The 20,206-nt window shown below is 30.1% G+C and overlaps 1 protein-coding gene across 1 annotated transcript in view; it reads left to right on the top strand.

Annotated features, from left to right (window-relative positions):
• The window catches only part of SYNJ2BP (Ankyrin repeat), a 53,759-nt gene that overhangs the window by 26,868 nt on the left and 6,685 nt on the right, over window positions 1-20,206 (top strand). The window contains exons 9-12 of the mRNA XM_051211470.1: window positions 1,192-1,546; window positions 8,197-8,510; window positions 13,841-13,965; window positions 19,215-19,605. Coding sequence (XP_051071534.1) covers window positions 1,192-1,546; window positions 8,197-8,510; window positions 13,841-13,965; window positions 19,215-19,605 — 1,185 coding nt within the window. The remainder of the gene's footprint in view (window positions 1-1,191; window positions 1,547-8,196; window positions 8,511-13,840; window positions 13,966-19,214; window positions 19,606-20,206) is intronic.

Here is a 20,206-nt window from a genome sequence, read left to right as displayed (position 1 = left end):
TCCTTAAACTGAATCAAATTTAAGTAAAACCAACTGTTTAAAATGAACATTAGTGATGCATCTCACCATCAGAAGTACTCTGATCGATATGATGAAGAACTCAATACTTACTTCATTTAAAACATGTCTCGAAATGCTGCAAGAGGTAATGGAAGATGTCTGAGAAAGTTATGTGAATAAGCAAACTCAAAGTTTGAAACTGAATGGTATAATACGTAAAAAGTAATATTTATTAGATAGGTCATTAATGTAATCACAATAACCCTATACCGTTTGCTTTCGTCGATCCATTGACACTTTAATGAAAACCATTTTATTAGATTTAAAATGATTTATCTGAGCATGCAATATTCAAGAAATGGTTTAAAAATATTTTTTGTATTATAAAATTACTGTTTTATTATAATAAGTATTCTTTGCCCCAAAGAGTCGGTCTAGAATTATCATAAATGCTGAGTTGCTAAGTCAACTATACACCTTGAAACACTTCAAACTGTATTAATACAGTTATAAAGACACACTTAAATTCAGTCATTGTCTATATCTAATTAGTTTAGACTTGTATTGAATGACATTAATTGTCTGCTTTATTCCTATTGTGCACTATTCATCAGACTAGACGTAAAGTTATTTGTTCTAACAGCTTACTCCCTTTATTGTCATTTTTGTCCCCTTGTACACTTACGTGTAAAGGTGAACATCATACAAAATATCTACATTGAGTTGCATGAACCTAAACAAACGCAAATAATGTACCTCTTTTGACCTAGTTATTGATAAATACATAGTGGACATAAAAAACCTAACAAATCACATTCTCTTCAAGCAACATGCAGCATTATTAATGTTCTATTTATTTATATAAGTATTATTAACTACAATGTCGTCTATATGCAAATTATTTGCGGTGATTAACTATTCGGTTTTACGTGAGTTACACACGTTCGAGACTGCATAACATTATTCAAACCCAAGTGACAATTAAGTGACCTAACCCTATTTAGGAACTCAATGAAACATTTATAGTTATGAGTTATTCAAATTCTTATTATCCAGATTGAATAAATTAAAGAATATTTATTTTAATTCTTCTAATATTATCTTATTAACATACGATGCAAATATGTTTTTTTTATATTTTCAAGAGAAAAAAATGAATATTCTGCTTTTGTCAACTTTGTAAACTTATAGATATGTCCGTATCAAAATCTCGAACGGATGTTTTTACATCAAATCTTCATTGTCGACAACAACAACAACAACTTCAAAGACAACAGTGCCCCATAATGCTAGGGTCTGCAAATAGAAATCCGTCAAAAGAACGAACAATATCACGGGGTCAACAAACGGATGTTTTATATGATTTTATCACACATGAAAACAAAGGATTCCAACGTGAAGGCAGTCAAACAGATAGTGGTATAAGTAATTCGTCATGTCGACCGAATACATTTGGTTCTTTGAATCGAAAACACAATAATAACATTCATCATGATCAAAGTGATAAATACCAGGATGGAGTTTTGTCTTCATATGAAAATTTCGGGTAATTTTTAATAAATTCCATAAGTATGCTTTTTGTATTTTGGCTTTTTTGACATGCTAATTTACAAATCTTGCGTTGCGTAATACTTAGTGTTGATTGAATCGCCAAAACAATAAATAACACTACATATATGTATATACAAAATAAGTTGAGGAACTCCGCACAATGTTTTCAAGATATTGTTCATACTTTATGAAACTCATCAGTAGCGCTTACCGGAAACTTTGAAAAAGATAAAGCTTTCATGAAAATCATACAGATAATACGAAACGTTACGGTCAAAGACACTACCATCATGCCAATCGATCTCATAGCTACTGCATGATTAATATGTATACACGCTAATACGACTTCTTCCATTCTTTGTTACCAATTTGACCCAATGATCTTAGAATTCATTTTGATCAATTTAAGCGATCGATTAGAAGGTGTTTCAATAAAACTTTATTTGCTTTACATCCATGTATATATAGTGCAATATAAATAAAAGAATTATACAGAAAATGATGAAATAACACTTTTGGTTTGTTATCAACAACTATTTTACATTGTCCATAAAGAGTTTCTAATTTCTTTTGTACGTAATCTAGTTCCCTCAAATGTCGATTTTGTCTTTAGAGATTGTTCGACTATACATGACTCAAGTGCAAATATCAGTTGATTGACGCACTTTGAATCTTAGCTGAGAAGTCAAAAATTATGATTATATGTTCAATCAACGTTTCTTTATAAAAATTTAATGAACATATATACTGATCTACAGTTATTTATATCAAAGTTTTGCTTTGATAACCTGTTTTAGGGTAACTTTTTGAACACCTAACATCTCTAGTTCATGTCTTCAAAGCTTAGTTGTAACCTTCAGATATCGAATGATCAATCAATGCAATATTATTATACTTGATATTGATGAGAATTTTCAGTATAAAGTACTCTGAAGTGGTAAACTTCTATGTAAAATGTCTTTTTAAATTCTTCACTTTGGTAATTTACCAGATTTAATATAAGATTGTATGGATATTTTATTCACAATATCCGATGAAATAAATGGTGTGTAAGACTGGCAATTTCTAGATATTCACTCAAATAAAGTCTAGGTGGATGTTTTTGTTAAGTGAATTTCAATAAAACATACGGTTACTTCTCAAGTTCAAATAAACAACAATGATTGTAAACTACTGCTACTATTACTATTATTACTACTACGGTGTGTGCTATTGATGTCGACAGATATAAGTAATATTTGTCACCGATTGAAAGTGGAATGCCTGGCGGCAGAGGGTTGAGCAGGTCTAAGAGAAGAGGAAGAGAACAGAGAGCGATTAATATAGAAATGAAGGAACAATAAAGTCTGAAACAGTCGATGGACATTTAGCAAATAAAGTATTTACTATATGGTTCTCAGATTTTACTAAGAGATTCTGTAATTTCGTATTCAAATACATTTAGTTGTCCCCACTAATATTTTCGTTCACTACACTAGTACTATCAATATTGCTTCTGCAGCATTCTGTTTATTACTTAAGTTTGTTACTAGGACTTTGGTCTTTTAATACTGTATTCATTTTAGAATAACGTAAAGTTGTATATTAATAAAATGTGTTATAAATGAGTTTGTAAGATCAATAATAATAACAGCAGCATTCTTGAAGCAAGTTTATTTCTAAACATTTATCTTTTTCCCACAAGTTACTTTAAAGATAACAGTATAAACGAATTTTGAGGAGTTATTTTCTCAATAAAGAACAATCCTGATAACTGGGTAATTATAACGCAAGACAAAATATTACATTACTGTTCTCAATTTCGAAAGCTATTACTAATCAGTAAACACCACATATTTATACAGCAGTTAAATATTTATACCATGATACATATATTAAACTAGATTTCCACTCTTGATAACTGCTTGCAAATAATAACAACTGTCATCCAAAACCTTTTTTTCTAATTTCATCTGAATGTTTAGGCGACTAACTTGAACGATTCTTTCGAGGTTCGCTAAGAAAAAACGTTGTGGTAAATTTTAATTTTATGTTTATTAATCTACAGATTACATAGATCGCTTAGAAACATGAGAATATTTGGTAAGGGGCAATGACTTCAAAGTCAATAAACTTTAAAGAAGCGTGTAAAAAACAGTGCTTTATATTATCACGTTAGGATACTTAGATACATTTGTGTCAAGTTGAGCTATGATTATAGTTAAATACTTGCACTCATGCTAATTATCAAACATCTAGTCGTTTTTAAGAAAATATCATGTGATCATATTCACAATAAACGAAAAATATCAATAGTTGAGATCATGAGTCAGTTGAAGCTAGACCACCATGCAAAACCTGGAAGCACTGGACGGCCGTTTCGTCCTATTGTGAGACTTCTCATCAGTACGCATCCACGACCTCACCTCGCGGGATTCGAACCCAGGACCTATCGGTCTTGCGCGCGAGCGCTTGACCACTAGACCACTGAGCCGGCATCCAACCAAACGGCCGTTCAGTATTTCCAGATTGTCCATGGTGGTCTAGTTTCAATTGACTTATATTCTCAACTATTAAAATTACTACAATCTCCACAAAACTCCTGATACAAATGAAAAAATAATTTAAGATATTGAAATTTGCTCCGAATATCGGATGAATGAACTACTCTTGAAGCTGCCATCAGCAATTACCATAATTATCTTGTTCAATCAGTTCATAGTAAATTTTTTTTCTTTTTTTCTTTTTATGATTTCGATGATTTAAATCAGTCAAATATAATAAATAAACTTTACATTTATATATTTTATCTTCATCAAAAACATTCTTGATTTATTATTAATTTAATTTGAAATAAATAAAAACCTCAGAGGAAACAGACAACATTTCAATGTCAGTAATTGATTTTCTAGGAAAGAGAAATAATACTTCATACATTTCTAATCACTGATTTATATTATTTCTAAGTGAAACCACATGAAGAAAATATGTGTCCCTTATATATAAACAACTATATTATCTTTTCCGAGATTGGCCTAAATCTCAAATTATAAATGTCATGGATATTGTTTAATTTAGTTAAAATGTTCATTCAAACATCCTAAACAAATATATCGTCTTAAATACTTTAATTTGTTATATTTCCTAATATCATTTGTGTGTTAATCACATGACAATTACCACAGCACTAGTCTGATCACAAATGTTAATTAAAACTTATCGAGCAAGTGAAGATTATCTATGTGACAAAATAAAAACGCACAGTCAATAAGAATTCAAAGTAATCACAGAAATCTATGTCATTTTAGCGCATAGCATCTTTGCAAATTAGAGTAGCCTGGTAGAAACTATTAATGCACTTCCGTTTTTACACTTCAGGAAATATGTTTATTCAACACAAAAACATAAAAATGTTCTGGTGTTCATCTAAATTATTGACAATGTTGAAAATATACTGCTCATCATTAAAAAAAATCAGAGTAAAATATATATTTGTCGCAGTTCAAATCACGAACGTAGCTAGATTACTTCTGAAAACCTGGTAGCACTGGACAGACGTTTCATCGTAATGTGGGACTTTTCAGCATTGCACATCCATAACCTCGTACCCGGGAGTCAAAACCAGGACCTTCGGTCTCGAGCTCGGGTTGTTAACCTCTAGACTAATGACCCGTCATTCAACAGTTTAAATGCTTAACCTTAACCAATCCAGGATCTTGTCAAATCTATAGCAAGGTGAAAAGGTAGTTCAGTGACATTCTTTGTCTTGTTAAGTTAGCATAGACGTTTGAAACAGGATCAAACGTCATAACAGGAGTGAAGATGTATAAACTATTCGATTAAACATAGACAGGTAGGACGCGTATTTATGTATGGAAAGAAATAGTCACGTTTAACAGAAGAGGTGACATTACAGTTACTTATAATCATAATAAAAATAAGTGATTACGTAATCGTGACAAAATTAATACATGATGTACCTAAGTCTTGATCTTTCCTTATTGTTGTTCTTAAAAGGAACATAAAAACGGAGCCACATTCATATGAGGTCATCACATACTAAGTGTTTAAATTGGTATTCATTATGGCATCCATAGCCATGAGTAAAAGTTAATAATTGGATCTTTGTTGCACTATTCCGATACCTATCTCATTAACTGGTAATCAAATCTATTTTTACAAATATTTTAAGCCCTGGTGATATAGTAAAATATCATATAATCAAATGAAATCAATCTATGTTATTTTTCTAGAAGTATTGTACTTGCTATTCCCTTTTTACTGCTGAAATTGACCGACTTGATAATTGTAACTTTAAATTTCTAATAAACAGTACATTCATTTTATGGTACCGCTAATTTGACAAGCATTATTTTCTGTATTCAATACATAACAATAAAATAGTCCTTTGAAATGAAATTAAAACAATTTGATGAATATATTTATTAAGAAGCACATTAATAGTTTATTGTTGAATTGTATTCAATAAAATATGAAGTTGGCAGCAAAAAACAAATAAATAAATTACAACTTACACAGTGTACTATAATCTTACTAATACACCTATACACATGATCTCTGCAAAAGTAAACAACCGGTTAGAATAGATAATGACAGAGAGCACAAATTCTGTGGCAATAATGAAGTGTATACTAAATTTATGAGTATAATAATCTGAAGAACAAAAAAAATCAAAGAAAACTTTATTATTTAATACAAAATAATGTCAATAAATTATTTTGATGGAATGTCACTAACCAGAATTTTTTATTAACTAAAAAAGAACCATGACAGATTTTAATAATTTCAGTTGATAAACATTTCGTTAACTTCATCAACTCCAGATACATGTATACCATTGTGAAAAGATTGTTGAATTTTAAGGAAAAGTAAATTATTTCACTTTCTATGATTGTTATTATTATTATTATTATTATTATTATTATTATTATTATTATTATTATTATTATTATTAGCTTTATTCACTACTATATGTTTGGTACAATATAGAATTCTCAGCACAACGTATTTCAGCGAGTTTCTATTTCTTATTTCTTGATCGATATTGATCATAAATATTGAGTGATCGCTAGTTGGATATTAGCATTTCAGAAGTAGTCATCTAAATAATATTCATTCTTTTCAATGCACACCGCCAGTCATCACGATGTCTCCTACTGTACATCTTTGTAACTTGTTCAGCGAAATGTCGTAAACATTTCACAAACACACCTGAATAGGTTATTCAATTAATCCATATAATGATCTGTTAAAACAAACAAAGAAGCAGATAACTTGTTGAAATATCTAGATGACAGTAATCGGTTGGCCAGATGTTCAAATAGGCCGCCCGGGTGTTTGTTTCAAAAGTTCTACATGTAAATTTTTATTGAATCTGGTGTTTTCTAATCAATAAGTGAATTCAACTATAATATTCAAAATGATAACCCAAAATCTTTATTATTTATGGTAATAAAGGAGAACTCGAACAAACTATTTTATATTTTACTTAGTCTGAAACATTCTACACTATTTGCTTCTAATGTGATTGTGATCTCATGGAATTACATTCCTTTACATCATTTCGATGCTAACTATTTGAATGATATATATTTCGAGATAAATTCAATTTATCACCGCTAGAATGTGGTTTCTTACGATAGTTTCCCAATAATTGGTTTTGATCAATCGAAGTATTCATTAGGTTTTCTTTAATTTCAATTCTATACTCAAAGTCATAATTCAAGGTTTTCATCTACTTAACTAATCTAAATAAGAATAAACATTCGTCCGTGGTTATACTTTTAACTACGACCAATGTGGTATATTATATCCACAGAATTTCAGCTACACAAATTTCATTGAAACAATATGTTTGCAATAAAAATATTTTCCTTATATTTATCTATATCATTCTGTAGGTAATTCGATGAAGTTATAGAAAAACGAAGTGTCTAGATAATTTATTATGAAATGATCTAGTTCACCATAATTCTCTAAATTGGATAAATTAGAATAGCTCAAGAACAATGCCTAAAAATTTCTTTTGACTTGAAGATGATGTTTTGTTTTTCCCATACTTTTGTTTAATATTTTGAGGTCAAGATAAACAACTGGTGTATATCTTGTAACGGAATGGTAAGTGTTTATTTCTATCGTCAATGTGAATACAGCAAAGTTACATACTTAATCACAATAACCTCAGGAAACAATCATGTATCTAGTTAAACTCCAAAACGTCCATGTTAAGATTAATTTTGTGCAATAGTTACACAAGGCGTAATCATTTTATTCATTGAATTCTAGTACCGTTAGATAACAAAACCAAGATAGCTAGTCAGACTTATTTACAGTAGAACGAGTCTTTTTTTAACGATACCTTTATAACTAACCTTATTAATTTATTTGATAAACAAATGAAGATTCTTATTCGGTCAATCCGTACACAACACTGTGTTTATCCAATAGGAAACTTTTTTACCCTTTATTCTCAATTGGATTTTTTTTCAAACATTTTAACTAACACATTTTAGTTGAAGTCATTGTAATAAACAACATAATTTAGCGATTAATCAAGTGACATCAGTTTCTATTAATTCTCCTATTAATTACTTATTATTTGTGTTTATTTTCTTGTTTTACTAAATCAAAATATGTTATCAATAGTCAAGGGAATATAAAAGATCCAGCACATTTTCAATCTATTCAATTTTCAAGAGATTTATCAAGTAATAATAATAATAATTGTGTAAATAAACTTAATCAACAAACAAATAATATCAAATCAGTTCATGTTAATATATGTGATTCAAGACATTTACGACGATCATCTACATTACATGAACATTTAGATATGAAACATTCAACCAATTCAAAAGACAATATACGTACAGTTATTTTAGAAAGATATTCTTATTCATCTAATGGTATTGATAAAAATGAACGTTCTTCATTTGGTTTATCAATTCGTACAGTGAAAAGTAAGTTATTATAAACAATCTGCTATAATTTTTACATAAACAAAAAAAAAAGAAAATATTTATGTACATTAATTGACCTGGTGAACACACTATTTTGAAAAATAGTGTGAATCTTCATCGACTAAGATGGTTGGGCCATGTGTTACGTATGCCCGAACACCGATTACCACGACGTGCAATGCTAACCGATGTTCGGGATGGTTGGGAGAAAGTTAGGGGCGGCTGAACCAAAACGTAGCATCAGACATTGAAGTCACTAACTTCTAGTCTGAGCCATGTTGGTGATGCAGACTACTTGGTTGGGGTCCGCGTGACTTTCGTAACTGATGGTTGGAGACTCTTGGTGACATGGCTCAAAATCGATCAAAATGGCGTAGGTGTATACACTACCTGTCTTCCCTTAAACTAAGAGATTAAAATTGCTTCATATCTTTCTTTCTACAAACTAATTCTTTCTTCCTGTACTATATCCTTATATGCAATCTTTCTCCTATATATTACCACCTTTGACCTAACCACTGCTATGAATCCGGTGTTCATCTTGCTGTGCTAATGCGGTATGGAAACCTGGACCGATGCATATATGTGCCTGGTCCTACGTTGTAGCCGACTGACTGACTATTTTAAAAAAAGGTTCCAAGCAAAATATATTCTGAATAATTAAAACCGTTTCAACTATCAAAAGAACTGAATTAAATGATGGTTTGTTTGGTGCTTTCACTAAAGTTGATTTTATTTTAAAATTTATTTATCATCAAAAGACTAATATTTTAACGATTACTTATTTTTAATCTGATTTAGGGAGTGGTATTTTATTGTCTTTTTTATTGGGGTAGAACCCCGTTTCATCTCATTGATGTATAATACAATTTAGGATAGTGACCTGACTCGATGCACCTTTTAATATGATTAGGATCTTTAAACAATTATTTATTATCATTTATGACTCTGTGAATAGTTTTTTTTAGTAAATGAGCCTTAGTTTACTGTTCTCATTAAAATCGTTAAAATTAGTATCATGAACTTTTTTAATATTTAAATTGAAAAAATCTGCCAGTTTTAAAATCAAACTGTACGTTTCTTTACTTAGTTTACATTAAATGACAATAACATAATTATTTCTATTAATTAAATCATAAACTTGATTATGTAAGATACTTTCAGTGTTCATTTATTGTTAATATAAATTCTAACGATGTTATATTCAAATTATTGAATACTTAATAATACCAAATATAACTTAACCAACATAAACATTCACTTTAAATGACATCTGACAACCATCGATAAATTTACAAAAAAAAAACGATGACCTGAAGAATTCTACAGTTGATCATTGTCAAAATATATGTTGAAAGAAAATAGGCTTAAAAAGTACTGACTTATCTTCTTTGATACTAAATAAACTAAACCTCTGAAAGTGTGACTCGTACGTCAATCATAAAAGTGTATAGATATTCATCTACAATAAAAAGGTGAGACAAAAATTGTGGACGAAGTGATCAGATTTAGGATAACAAGTCTTAGATTTTGGCGCGAAATTCACCAACCCATTTGGCCAAATAGCGTCTTCGCATTTTAACTGATGTCAATTCGTGATGAAAAACCGTGAATCTCATTCCTAACCCTAACCATCAACTGTGAATCATGATCCTTATTATTCAAACTTCTTTATAACCCTCATTTAGCCCTAGTAAGTAGGTAGACATTCTCAAGGTCATTTTAGCGTCGCTCACAGGTCGTCCATAAATTATGGTCTTACCCAGAAAAACAATCGATTAGATTGAAAAAATAGTAGTATCTGATGCTTTTGGATTTTAAACGTTTACTTACTGATTATAATAATCTTTATTTTTGTTATAATCGAAAGTGATATATGTATATGTAACCTATAAGAATTACCTGAAAATTCAATAGACGGTTCATAAAATCGCTTTAATAGCAGATTGAGTAAAATAAATATTTTAAGGACTGTTTGGTTCCTGTGATTAACTTCTTTTGCTACCGTGTTAATTAATGCTACATACAAAATCAATATTCATACTAACCAAGGCTATTCAGAATTGTTTGACTAAATAAATCATTTGAGAAATCGTAATACATACGAGAACGAATGTGAAAGAAAACAAAAATCTAATGTAGTGTAAATTTAATTACCTCTTAACTCTGATTTTCATTATATAAAAACTGGTGAACACAAAGCATCATGACCATTAAGATCAAACAAGTTAAACTGAAGGAAATAGACATAAATAACTTTAAGATTACAACTGGAATAATTATACACAAAGAGAATTAGTGAATTATATTCGCTTTTTCACAGGTTTCATTTATTCCATAAATGTATCAGTTATACTGACATCCCTATTACTCGGTCACTAATTTTTTGACAAATTCTTAACCTTGACTGCGTATTTAAATGAATATATTTAAATATTTTATCTAATGTATACATGTATTTATTAGAATGGCTACGTGAACAGGTATTCTTTCAACTGAGAACATTACTGGAAATTTTTTTTAAATTTCTGATCTGCTGTATATCATAATAAACTGTACTTCAAATTACATACATTGTTTAGAATAATAGATATGACAGTAATGTAAATAAACATCATGAAGTCAGTTATAAAATGAATTGAAGTAAACTTCTGAAGTCACTGCACTCATTGTTTCTGTGGTTTCATTCTCTCTATAGAACCACTCTTAGTACTGTATGTTTATTAATAATTAAAATACGAATACCACAGAATCCCTATGATGTGATTGTTTGGCAACATGTTACAATGTGTTTTACGATGATTTGTAGAATGTAATACATGTTAATTAAGTCTCAGCTACCACTAAAATATTCTCAAACGTCTACAGTCTTCAAGTACATGTTACTTCATAATGGATTAATATAAAATTATTCTTTAAATACTGTTACATCAGTCGTTAATGTGTATTCTGAACTACCATGAACATAGCGACCAATATGTCACTAAACACCATAAGTTGGATATTCTTATCACCAAACGACTCAATGAATATTTTTCATGATTCATTCCACTCAAATATCCAATTAGCATTGCCAAGTCTGGACTACACACCGTTTTTTTAAAAGTGAACTCATATGTGGGTTCAGAAAAATCTAGTCTTACTAAATTCTTCTAGCATGAGGTACATATAATGTGCTGAATAAGCGACTGTGAGATATGTAGATACTCCTAGGCTTAAGAGAATATAATAACTAACATTAGATTTTCTCTTCATATCATATTTAAAAGTTAAGATAAAATCCATTCTAGATTTATGAGAGGCTGAAACTTAAGTATGGAAAATGAAAACAATTATGAAAATAGACAAACAAACTTCAATTGTCGTAGCAAATTATTTAATATTTATTTAAATATAATTAGGTCATGTAATAAACTCAGACTATCAACATGTTGTTATTAACCACCAGATGTTGGTTATCATGTTTTTATGCATTACCCAATCATTATTCATTTTAATTTATAAAGTTTCTTTAATTTGTATTTGAATACAGTTAGAACATATAACTGTCGTAAACAATAAACCATAGTACATATTGTGTTTCTGCATCTCTTTAACACAAAATCTATGGCTCATTTTCAATACAAATAAAAAGAACTTTTATTCTGTTTTATGTATTCGGTCAACTGTGTTCTACTAGACTGCCCACATCTGTACACAAATTCTTTAGAAAAAGTTAATGAAACCAATAGTTTAATTAAGATAAGCATATTCATAAGAATTATTTCTCTTGTTTAAAAGTATTAAAGGTTGTCATATTATTAAAAGATTATTTGGTCGTCAGCTTCAGTACTTGTCCTATCTTTCAAATATAATACAATATCAGTTGAACAACTACTGGAAACCAGAAAGCTGTGGACAGATATTTTCTTCTACTCTGATGCTTCTCAAAAATGGGCAGTCACCATTCTGCATAAGATAAAGCACAAATCACAGAGATCTTGCAGCAGTCTTGATACCCTTAGAATAGTGGGTCTAGATCTATTGTCCAACGTCTCAAACTTTAGTGAATGTTTACAACATACTTAGTTTAAAATTTCGACAATCTTTAAATTAGATGGTTATAATTAGTGATGTTTCTGTGCAATTACAACTTACTAGACAAAATAATTATTCTGTACTAATAATGAATAGAAATTTAGTACTATTGATATCTTTTATGAGCCTAAACTATCTGCTTAAAACCATGTTTCTAAATCCCAAATAAAATCTCAATCATTTCAAAGTATGAATTTATTGCTCCGCCATATACCTTCATACTAAAGAACTCACATAAAGAGCACTTGATCAGTGACTTACAAATATTTGGTGCACGTCAACCTTAATCATAAGTTAATGGCTGTTTTACAATACTTTCCTAACGTTGTCAGTGAACTGCTTGACTCAACAGAAATGATCACATTACAGTGGGATATAGGACGGTAATACACTGTTAAATATTCAAATGTCAATTCTCTTAACTGATCCCACACCACGCTTATTTAATTATACTGGATAAATATCGTAGTCGTCAAATTACCGATTTTCAAATCAAAGATCTATGAACAAAGTTGAACGAAACCTGTGCTTTTACAATTAGTTATTTAAGAAGCTTTTATGTTTCAGGAACTGCTACCTGTTGACTGGATAACGCTGATGAACTGCTAGCCACGTACAACCCTAAGCTATCCCATACACGCCCAGTCAAATATTGATCCTTATATCATCCAATTTAGTTGTAACAGAAATTTCACCGTTTAGCTAAGTAGCTATCGGGACGAACAGGGGTCAGCGAGGCATTCTTTCTGAACACATATCGATTGGAAAATTCGCTGAAGTAGGCATTATACCATTAGGTATGTAGTCTGGGAGCCATTGGTTCAAATGCTACTTTTGTGTCATTTTCAACGTTGCTGACCAGTAAATGTACTGAAACATATAATAAACTATTTTAAATACTGAACCGAAATTATGATTAAAACACGATTTAATTCACATTCCAAAGTTTTACATCATAATAAATATGTTTATGAAACGACTATTTATCAGTTCTAACTTCATCATTTAACCAAAACAAGAAAAATAATGGAGAATATTGGAAATAAATAATTATCACACTTAAAGACTTCCGTTTTCAACAAAACATAAAAAAATTACTTTATGTTTCCATCCGTTGGACAAGTGTTTTGTTCTTAGCAAACCAGTTGTTTACACTTTTTTACACTTCCTCAATCTGAAAATTTTATATTTTACGTCGAAATCAAAATTGAAGAGGATCAATGCTAACCGTCTTTTGATCTTATTCTTTACAGATTCGTCAGTGATAGCTGAATTTACACCAACAACAAATAAGCCAAGTTTACAAACTGTTAAACGTGTTGTACCAGATAGTCCAGCCGAAAAAGCTGGTGTTAAAGTTGGCGATTTCGTCCTGAAAGTAAGTTCTGTCATATGACGAATGTAAAAATCATCAAACCAATAGTCATGTTCTTTTTAAAAAACAAAATGGGATACTTAACACTTCTTACTTGTTGTAACATCGACCATAAAGTCTTATCTTTTCATCCTATCCTAAGAATTATACTAAACTTACAAATATTTAGCTGACTTTTGAAAACAGAGTGAATGTATCTGAACGTAAAATTGTGACGGCATTTGTTGGTATTTAGTTACATAACGAAACAGTTGTCTGTGTAGGTCTACACTGTATGATGTAACACCTCCCTAATTAATCCTTACTGTAACATCGCTCGATTTATTCATATTTCACAGTTTCTCTTCAAGATTGAATCTTCATGTCAGAAAAGATTTGTTGATATGAAAATGTTTCATATTGTGCTATGTGAGATGGATGAAAACTTGATTGACGAAAAAAGATTCAAAACGAAGAAAATATTTACTCAGCATAAAGCTAAAATGAACAAATTAGTTTGACTGAAAACATGAGAACTTACTTTTATTCTTGAGAAATCAAAGAAATCAGATAATTGATGAAAAGCTTTTAACTATTGTAAAAAGCGTAGTTTTGTTGCCAGCTGACTAGAAAATAGAATTTTAACTGTTATAAAAAACTTCTAGATATTTCAGATTATATTTTATATTTTCTAGGAAATTAATGACAAAGACATACATTTCCTGAAACAATGATCAGCAGTTTGATATGAGGAATGTTAAATGCAAACAAATATGGGAACATAATTTAAAAAGACAATTTATTGAATATTTGTAACAGAGATTTTAATAATGTAAGATATATGGTGTAAGCTAAATCTATTATTAGAAGTCATAGAATTTTAAAGTGCTGGATTTTTATGAGAGGACTCGTCCTAATAGTCATCAGTTTTGCAATCACACAGTTGTCTTTAATTGGCAGTGTAACAAGAAAATAAGTACACTAAGAAATTGATAGCTATAAGGTCATGAGCGTTTGGAAATGAAAGGACTGTTGCATAGAATGCACAGTTGTAAACTAGTATTTCTCTGGCTGGAGGATAAGAACATCGTGCTTGACTATGAACTGAGTAGCAAAGGGTTGGTCCAGTACCTTAACAACGTAGTTATTATCATCAATAACTGGATAGAAGCAAACGAAAACAGAGACTAAGGAGAAACAAAAGTGTTTATATGTCTGTTGTCATATACTTGCCTGATTGTATCGTGACCTACTGATATAGATAGATTTCATTTAAACTGATAAACTGGTCTATGTACGTCTTGACAATGCCAAAATTAATGATGCAATGGATATAAGCTTTCCGATTAACCAGGAATAGCATAACGATCAACGGATAACACATCACCATGAAGGAATATTCATTAGATGTATTCATTAACAACAGTGATCAAATATTTAAAGTCCTTATAATCCCACTGGTGGATTGAGATGAAGTCACTAGTGTAAGCAGTTTTAAATCAACATTCGAAGATAGTTAATTAACGACATATAGTACAAATGGTGCCAATGATTTTGCTGCATGGATAGATTATGGTAAAATATTCCGAATTATCGAAAACTCACTTGTAAGTTAATTCATATAAATAGTAGATGCACACTGATATTTTCAACTTAGACACAGAGTTAAGAGTTCCCAAACTGTACATATACTAATTCGGAGAAGTTAGAGATGTTATTTACTACTAGGCTGTTCAAAGTATCAAGTATATAATCAACTCTGAGATGCCGGTACATCCAGCTGACGGGTCCCAAATAGGTTGAAACGAGCGTCCTGGATTCCACTGCCAGCCACCACCCATCTTTGCTCATTATGAGTGAAATACCTTCATAACCATTATGAACTAATTTTCAACTATGTTTATGCACCTTCATTAGATATATCTATGTCAGTTTTTCTTTTTTGAATCTTTATGTTATCTCGCTATGCTATCTTTCTCAAATTCCTATATTGATTGAGTAACTGATACACACCGTAAATTGAGAGATTAATAAACAAACATTTACAAATAAATAAATGAATTGTGGAGATAATTTCAATGTTGAAAGACATTTCAATATCAAAATCAGTGAACACTGAATATTCGTCATGATTTTGTGTAGATCAACAAAACTTCTTGATAATATCAAAGTTGTGATGTGTATTACTAGCATCGCTGTGGGTGTACGTTGAGGAAGAATCTTTACCCAGAAACAGTTTTTAAGAACACACGCTGATTTTGATTGGTACGCATGGTATATCAGTCTGTGATGGAACCTCTCTCCTCGATGTATTACACTTATTTGAGAATCACTTCTACCTTCAAAGACATAAACAATTTTGAAAACAATTCATTTCTCCTTTATATGTTTACATTAAAGTGTTATAGAATTTAGCGAAATGTTCATTTGCAGAATATCCAAAACTATGAATATTTGTTAGTTCATCTTTTCCCATTTATATCGTCTCTCAAATAATATAATCCAGGTTCTATTATAAAGTTTTTAAAAGGGAAAATTTACTTATCTACTGAATAAAACATTGAAAACATATAACCTAGACACAATAAAGCAAGCCGATTTTAGCTTGGATAATAGCAGCTAGTCAACCATTATCATAAATTTTAGTTTCATAATTGTATCAATAAATCTTGCCTTAAGACGAATACTCTAGAGTTCAAATAAGAAGTTGTGACATGTGGTTTTAATAAAACTTTGATTGAAATGAACACTGATTAATATTAATGAAATATGATTTGGTTACACTGAAGAATGATTGAAATTAGAAAGTCCATAATTGAATAATGTTATCGTCACTGAGGAACTGTATGATTTCGAATTAAATTTAAAATATGTTGATATGTATCCTTCGAAGTTACAAAATACAACTTTATACCTGATCAATGCTATCCGATTTTTAGTAATTTCTTCAGACAATACCAATTCATATTTAAAGTCATTAATAAAGAACAGTCAATTCAACTAAAAAATAAATTCGAATTTTATTAACCCTTCTATTAAACTAATTATGTACTGATCTTTTTTTCCAATTAGTATTGTTTATAACAGGCATAATATGTAGCATATTAACAAGTGAAAAGCAACTATTAAATGAAAGTGACAGATCCATTAAGTAACGAACACAGAAAGATTAAAAAATAGTATGATATTAATGGTAATTAAGTCTATGAACACGTTTGAGAAATATGACACATACAGGAACATAAAATTTATAATCAACGAAAGATTTGGTTATGAATATAATCAAAACTGTAATAAAATAGATTACCCATTGGATGAAAATCTAACTCTATTATGAAGTGACTGAACTAAGCGAATATCAGTCAATGTGGTCGATGTTGCTTGGTGTTATAACTTATTCAATTATCTTCGAAATACTTATCTGCAATTAGATTACTTCAACTATTACATAATTTCAGTCCAATGTTCTGTCATTGTAATATTTTATGTCTAATTTTAAAACTGAACAGAAACAGAGGATTACCGATCAATAACCTTAAAACTACTTTTTCAATCTCTACTCTCAACTAATATCATCGTCCTTAAGATTAATAGTTCTATTTCAAGAAAAAAGGTTTGTGTGTTTAAATAATGCGCTTGAAAAGATAACATTTTTGGTGTCAATACGTCAATCTGTGAAACTACTGGAAAAAAAGGGAATGGTAACACCCATTGATTTAAGGAGACGACATCTCTTTATATCAGTTTTGTCCTTGACCATTAATAATTCCTAGTGAGTAAATCAAAAAGGAGAGGCAACATTTCTCTAATGGTTAAACTTGTCAATGAAACCTTATTTCAGATAATAAAGATTAATTAAACTAACATAAATAACTAAGTTGAGAATAATTAATCCTCTCCCTAATAACTACCAAAATACAAAATAATAAATTCTAAATAAAATATTTTCATAATTGGATGACGAAAATTACCCATGAAAAAATGTAAGTTGCTATAATTATTTAGTCAGGTGAAAAAAATACACTGATTGAGATTCCCTAGGCACATTCCATTCACATGTCACTATGTAAATAATAATAGTAATGTGGATTACTGTCTAAATGATTTCCATTTCAGACTTAAATACATCACTCATCTATGTCAGATGGTTTAAATTTCTATTCATGCAAAACATTAAACGTTTTATGACTTATGACTAAGTAATCAGAGATAATGGGCGTAAATGTTACCATGGTTTTCACAATAAACTGAACAGGTTCCCAACTCTTGTATTTTTCTACATCAAATCACTAGTAAAATCTTTTCAATTTCTTAATAAATCAATCATGTAATTTCATTTTTATTATTTTTTTTTAAATGAAGGAATCAAATGTTTAAGTAGTCTTGTTGGTTTCACAGTTAAATGATACCAGGCTTTTGTTCAATAGTTTGTGCTTGAAGAGTAATAAACATTTTGTAGACGAATGAAATATAAGATTTAAATATTGAATGCACTAATATAACACTTAAGTAAATCGTTATTTATGAGTTACTACAGCATATAATGTGCGTATTTCATTAATTTACGAATAAAATAAAAGAAGACATGAAAAACTCATCGAGTATGATTGTTTTGATTCAAATATACTAAGTCGATTCTCAAAAAAGAATAAGCCTCATTTATCCGAGTTCATGTGATTCAATTAATTGACTCCATAGTAAGGAGAAAATTAATAGTTCAGTTATTATATTTTTCACTTACTACAATCTACAAACTTGTGCGAAATGTACAACTTATCAGTAACTAGGTGATAAATATAAAGGGTAAAATTAATTTACTTCATCGACTGGCTTTAACTACACAACGCACTGAATAACTGCTTCCGCCTACTTTAGGATTATTTTAGCAGGGTTTATTCACAACCCTGGCAGTGATTAAAACCAGAATATTCAGACCTTTTAATAAATGTGTGTCTTCTACACCACAGAGTTTGATACTCTTAAGTTACATTTAAGGTCAATTTGCTATGATAACTGTCGTTAAATGGAACATTATCCACAAATATTCGATCTTAAACATAACGTTCTTGGTCTAAATAATATTATTCACCTCCTCATTTAAGAATTTAATATATTTATCAATTAAAATTCATTTAAAGATCAGCATAATTCAATCATTCAAAATTCTGGTTATCGGTTAACATACCTGTATTAGCACATCTGTAGAACATTTATAAAAAACACTACTTATTATAATAAATATTACTTTATTTTCTGCAATTTTATTACATTAGATTAATGGTGCTGATGTTACAAAAGCTTCTTTGAATCAAGTAGTTGATTTGTTGTCCAGTACATCTGGAGATAAAGTTTCATTAACATTACTTTCACCAAAATGCATGACACCTTCTGTATTGATCAATAACAGTGATAGTATTCATCGTACTAATGATGAAAATGATGGAGATGGTTGCGTTGAGCATTATGTGATTACAAGAAAATCCAGCGATGGCAATTCAATAAATTTAATTAATAAAATGATTTTACCAACACAATCTGTTAAATGTAATCAAACAGTGAGAAGTACAAAGCAAGCTAGACATTCAACTATTTCACCGACTTCATCTGAGCGAAGTTCTGACAGAACATATAAATCTTCACTGAACGAGAATTCTTGTTTAACAGGTAAGCAAAATGATATGAATCGATAATATTTATATTTGCTTTTTCAAATCTTTATTATAGGAAGACATCCAGCCGTTAGTAGGTGAGAATTTAGCGTGACATTTTGACATCAAGGGGGGGTAGAGAATTGCTAAGTATGGTATTTGATCAGAAATATCTTCTAGGTATTTCTCACATACGACTCGATCATCAGGTAATTAATCCTGAGGTTTATCATGACGTACTAGGTAAAGCTGTCCGATCAATTGATGGAGCTTGAAAATTAAGTTAACTAAGTAACTGGAACATACGTCATTCATTCACACTCATCAAAGTAGTATATTGATAACAGTTTAGCAGTAACTGGGTCAAAACATGATACTAGTTAGCACAGGTATGTCGAAAAGTGATAACTCCCTCATTAAAGTCATGCGATAACCGAAACCTATGACAAAAGACCCTAAAACCAGTAACATTTACTTACATGCCCTTATTATTCTCCTCACTTGATATTTTGAACATATCATCATCAACAGTTTTTCCACCCGAATCTTCGGAAGTCCTACCTAAGCTTAATTTTCCACTATGATTAACAGTATCACCTAACATTTTTCACCCTACA

Source organism: Schistosoma haematobium, chromosome ZW, assembly GCF_000699445.3.
Source record: "Schistosoma haematobium chromosome ZW, whole genome shotgun sequence".
In the NCBI taxonomy this organism is placed as follows: Eukaryota; Metazoa; Platyhelminthes; class Trematoda; order Strigeidida; family Schistosomatidae; genus Schistosoma; species Schistosoma haematobium.
The sequence above is the reverse complement of the archived record's forward strand: the minus strand, read 5'-3'. Positions and strand labels throughout refer to the sequence as shown.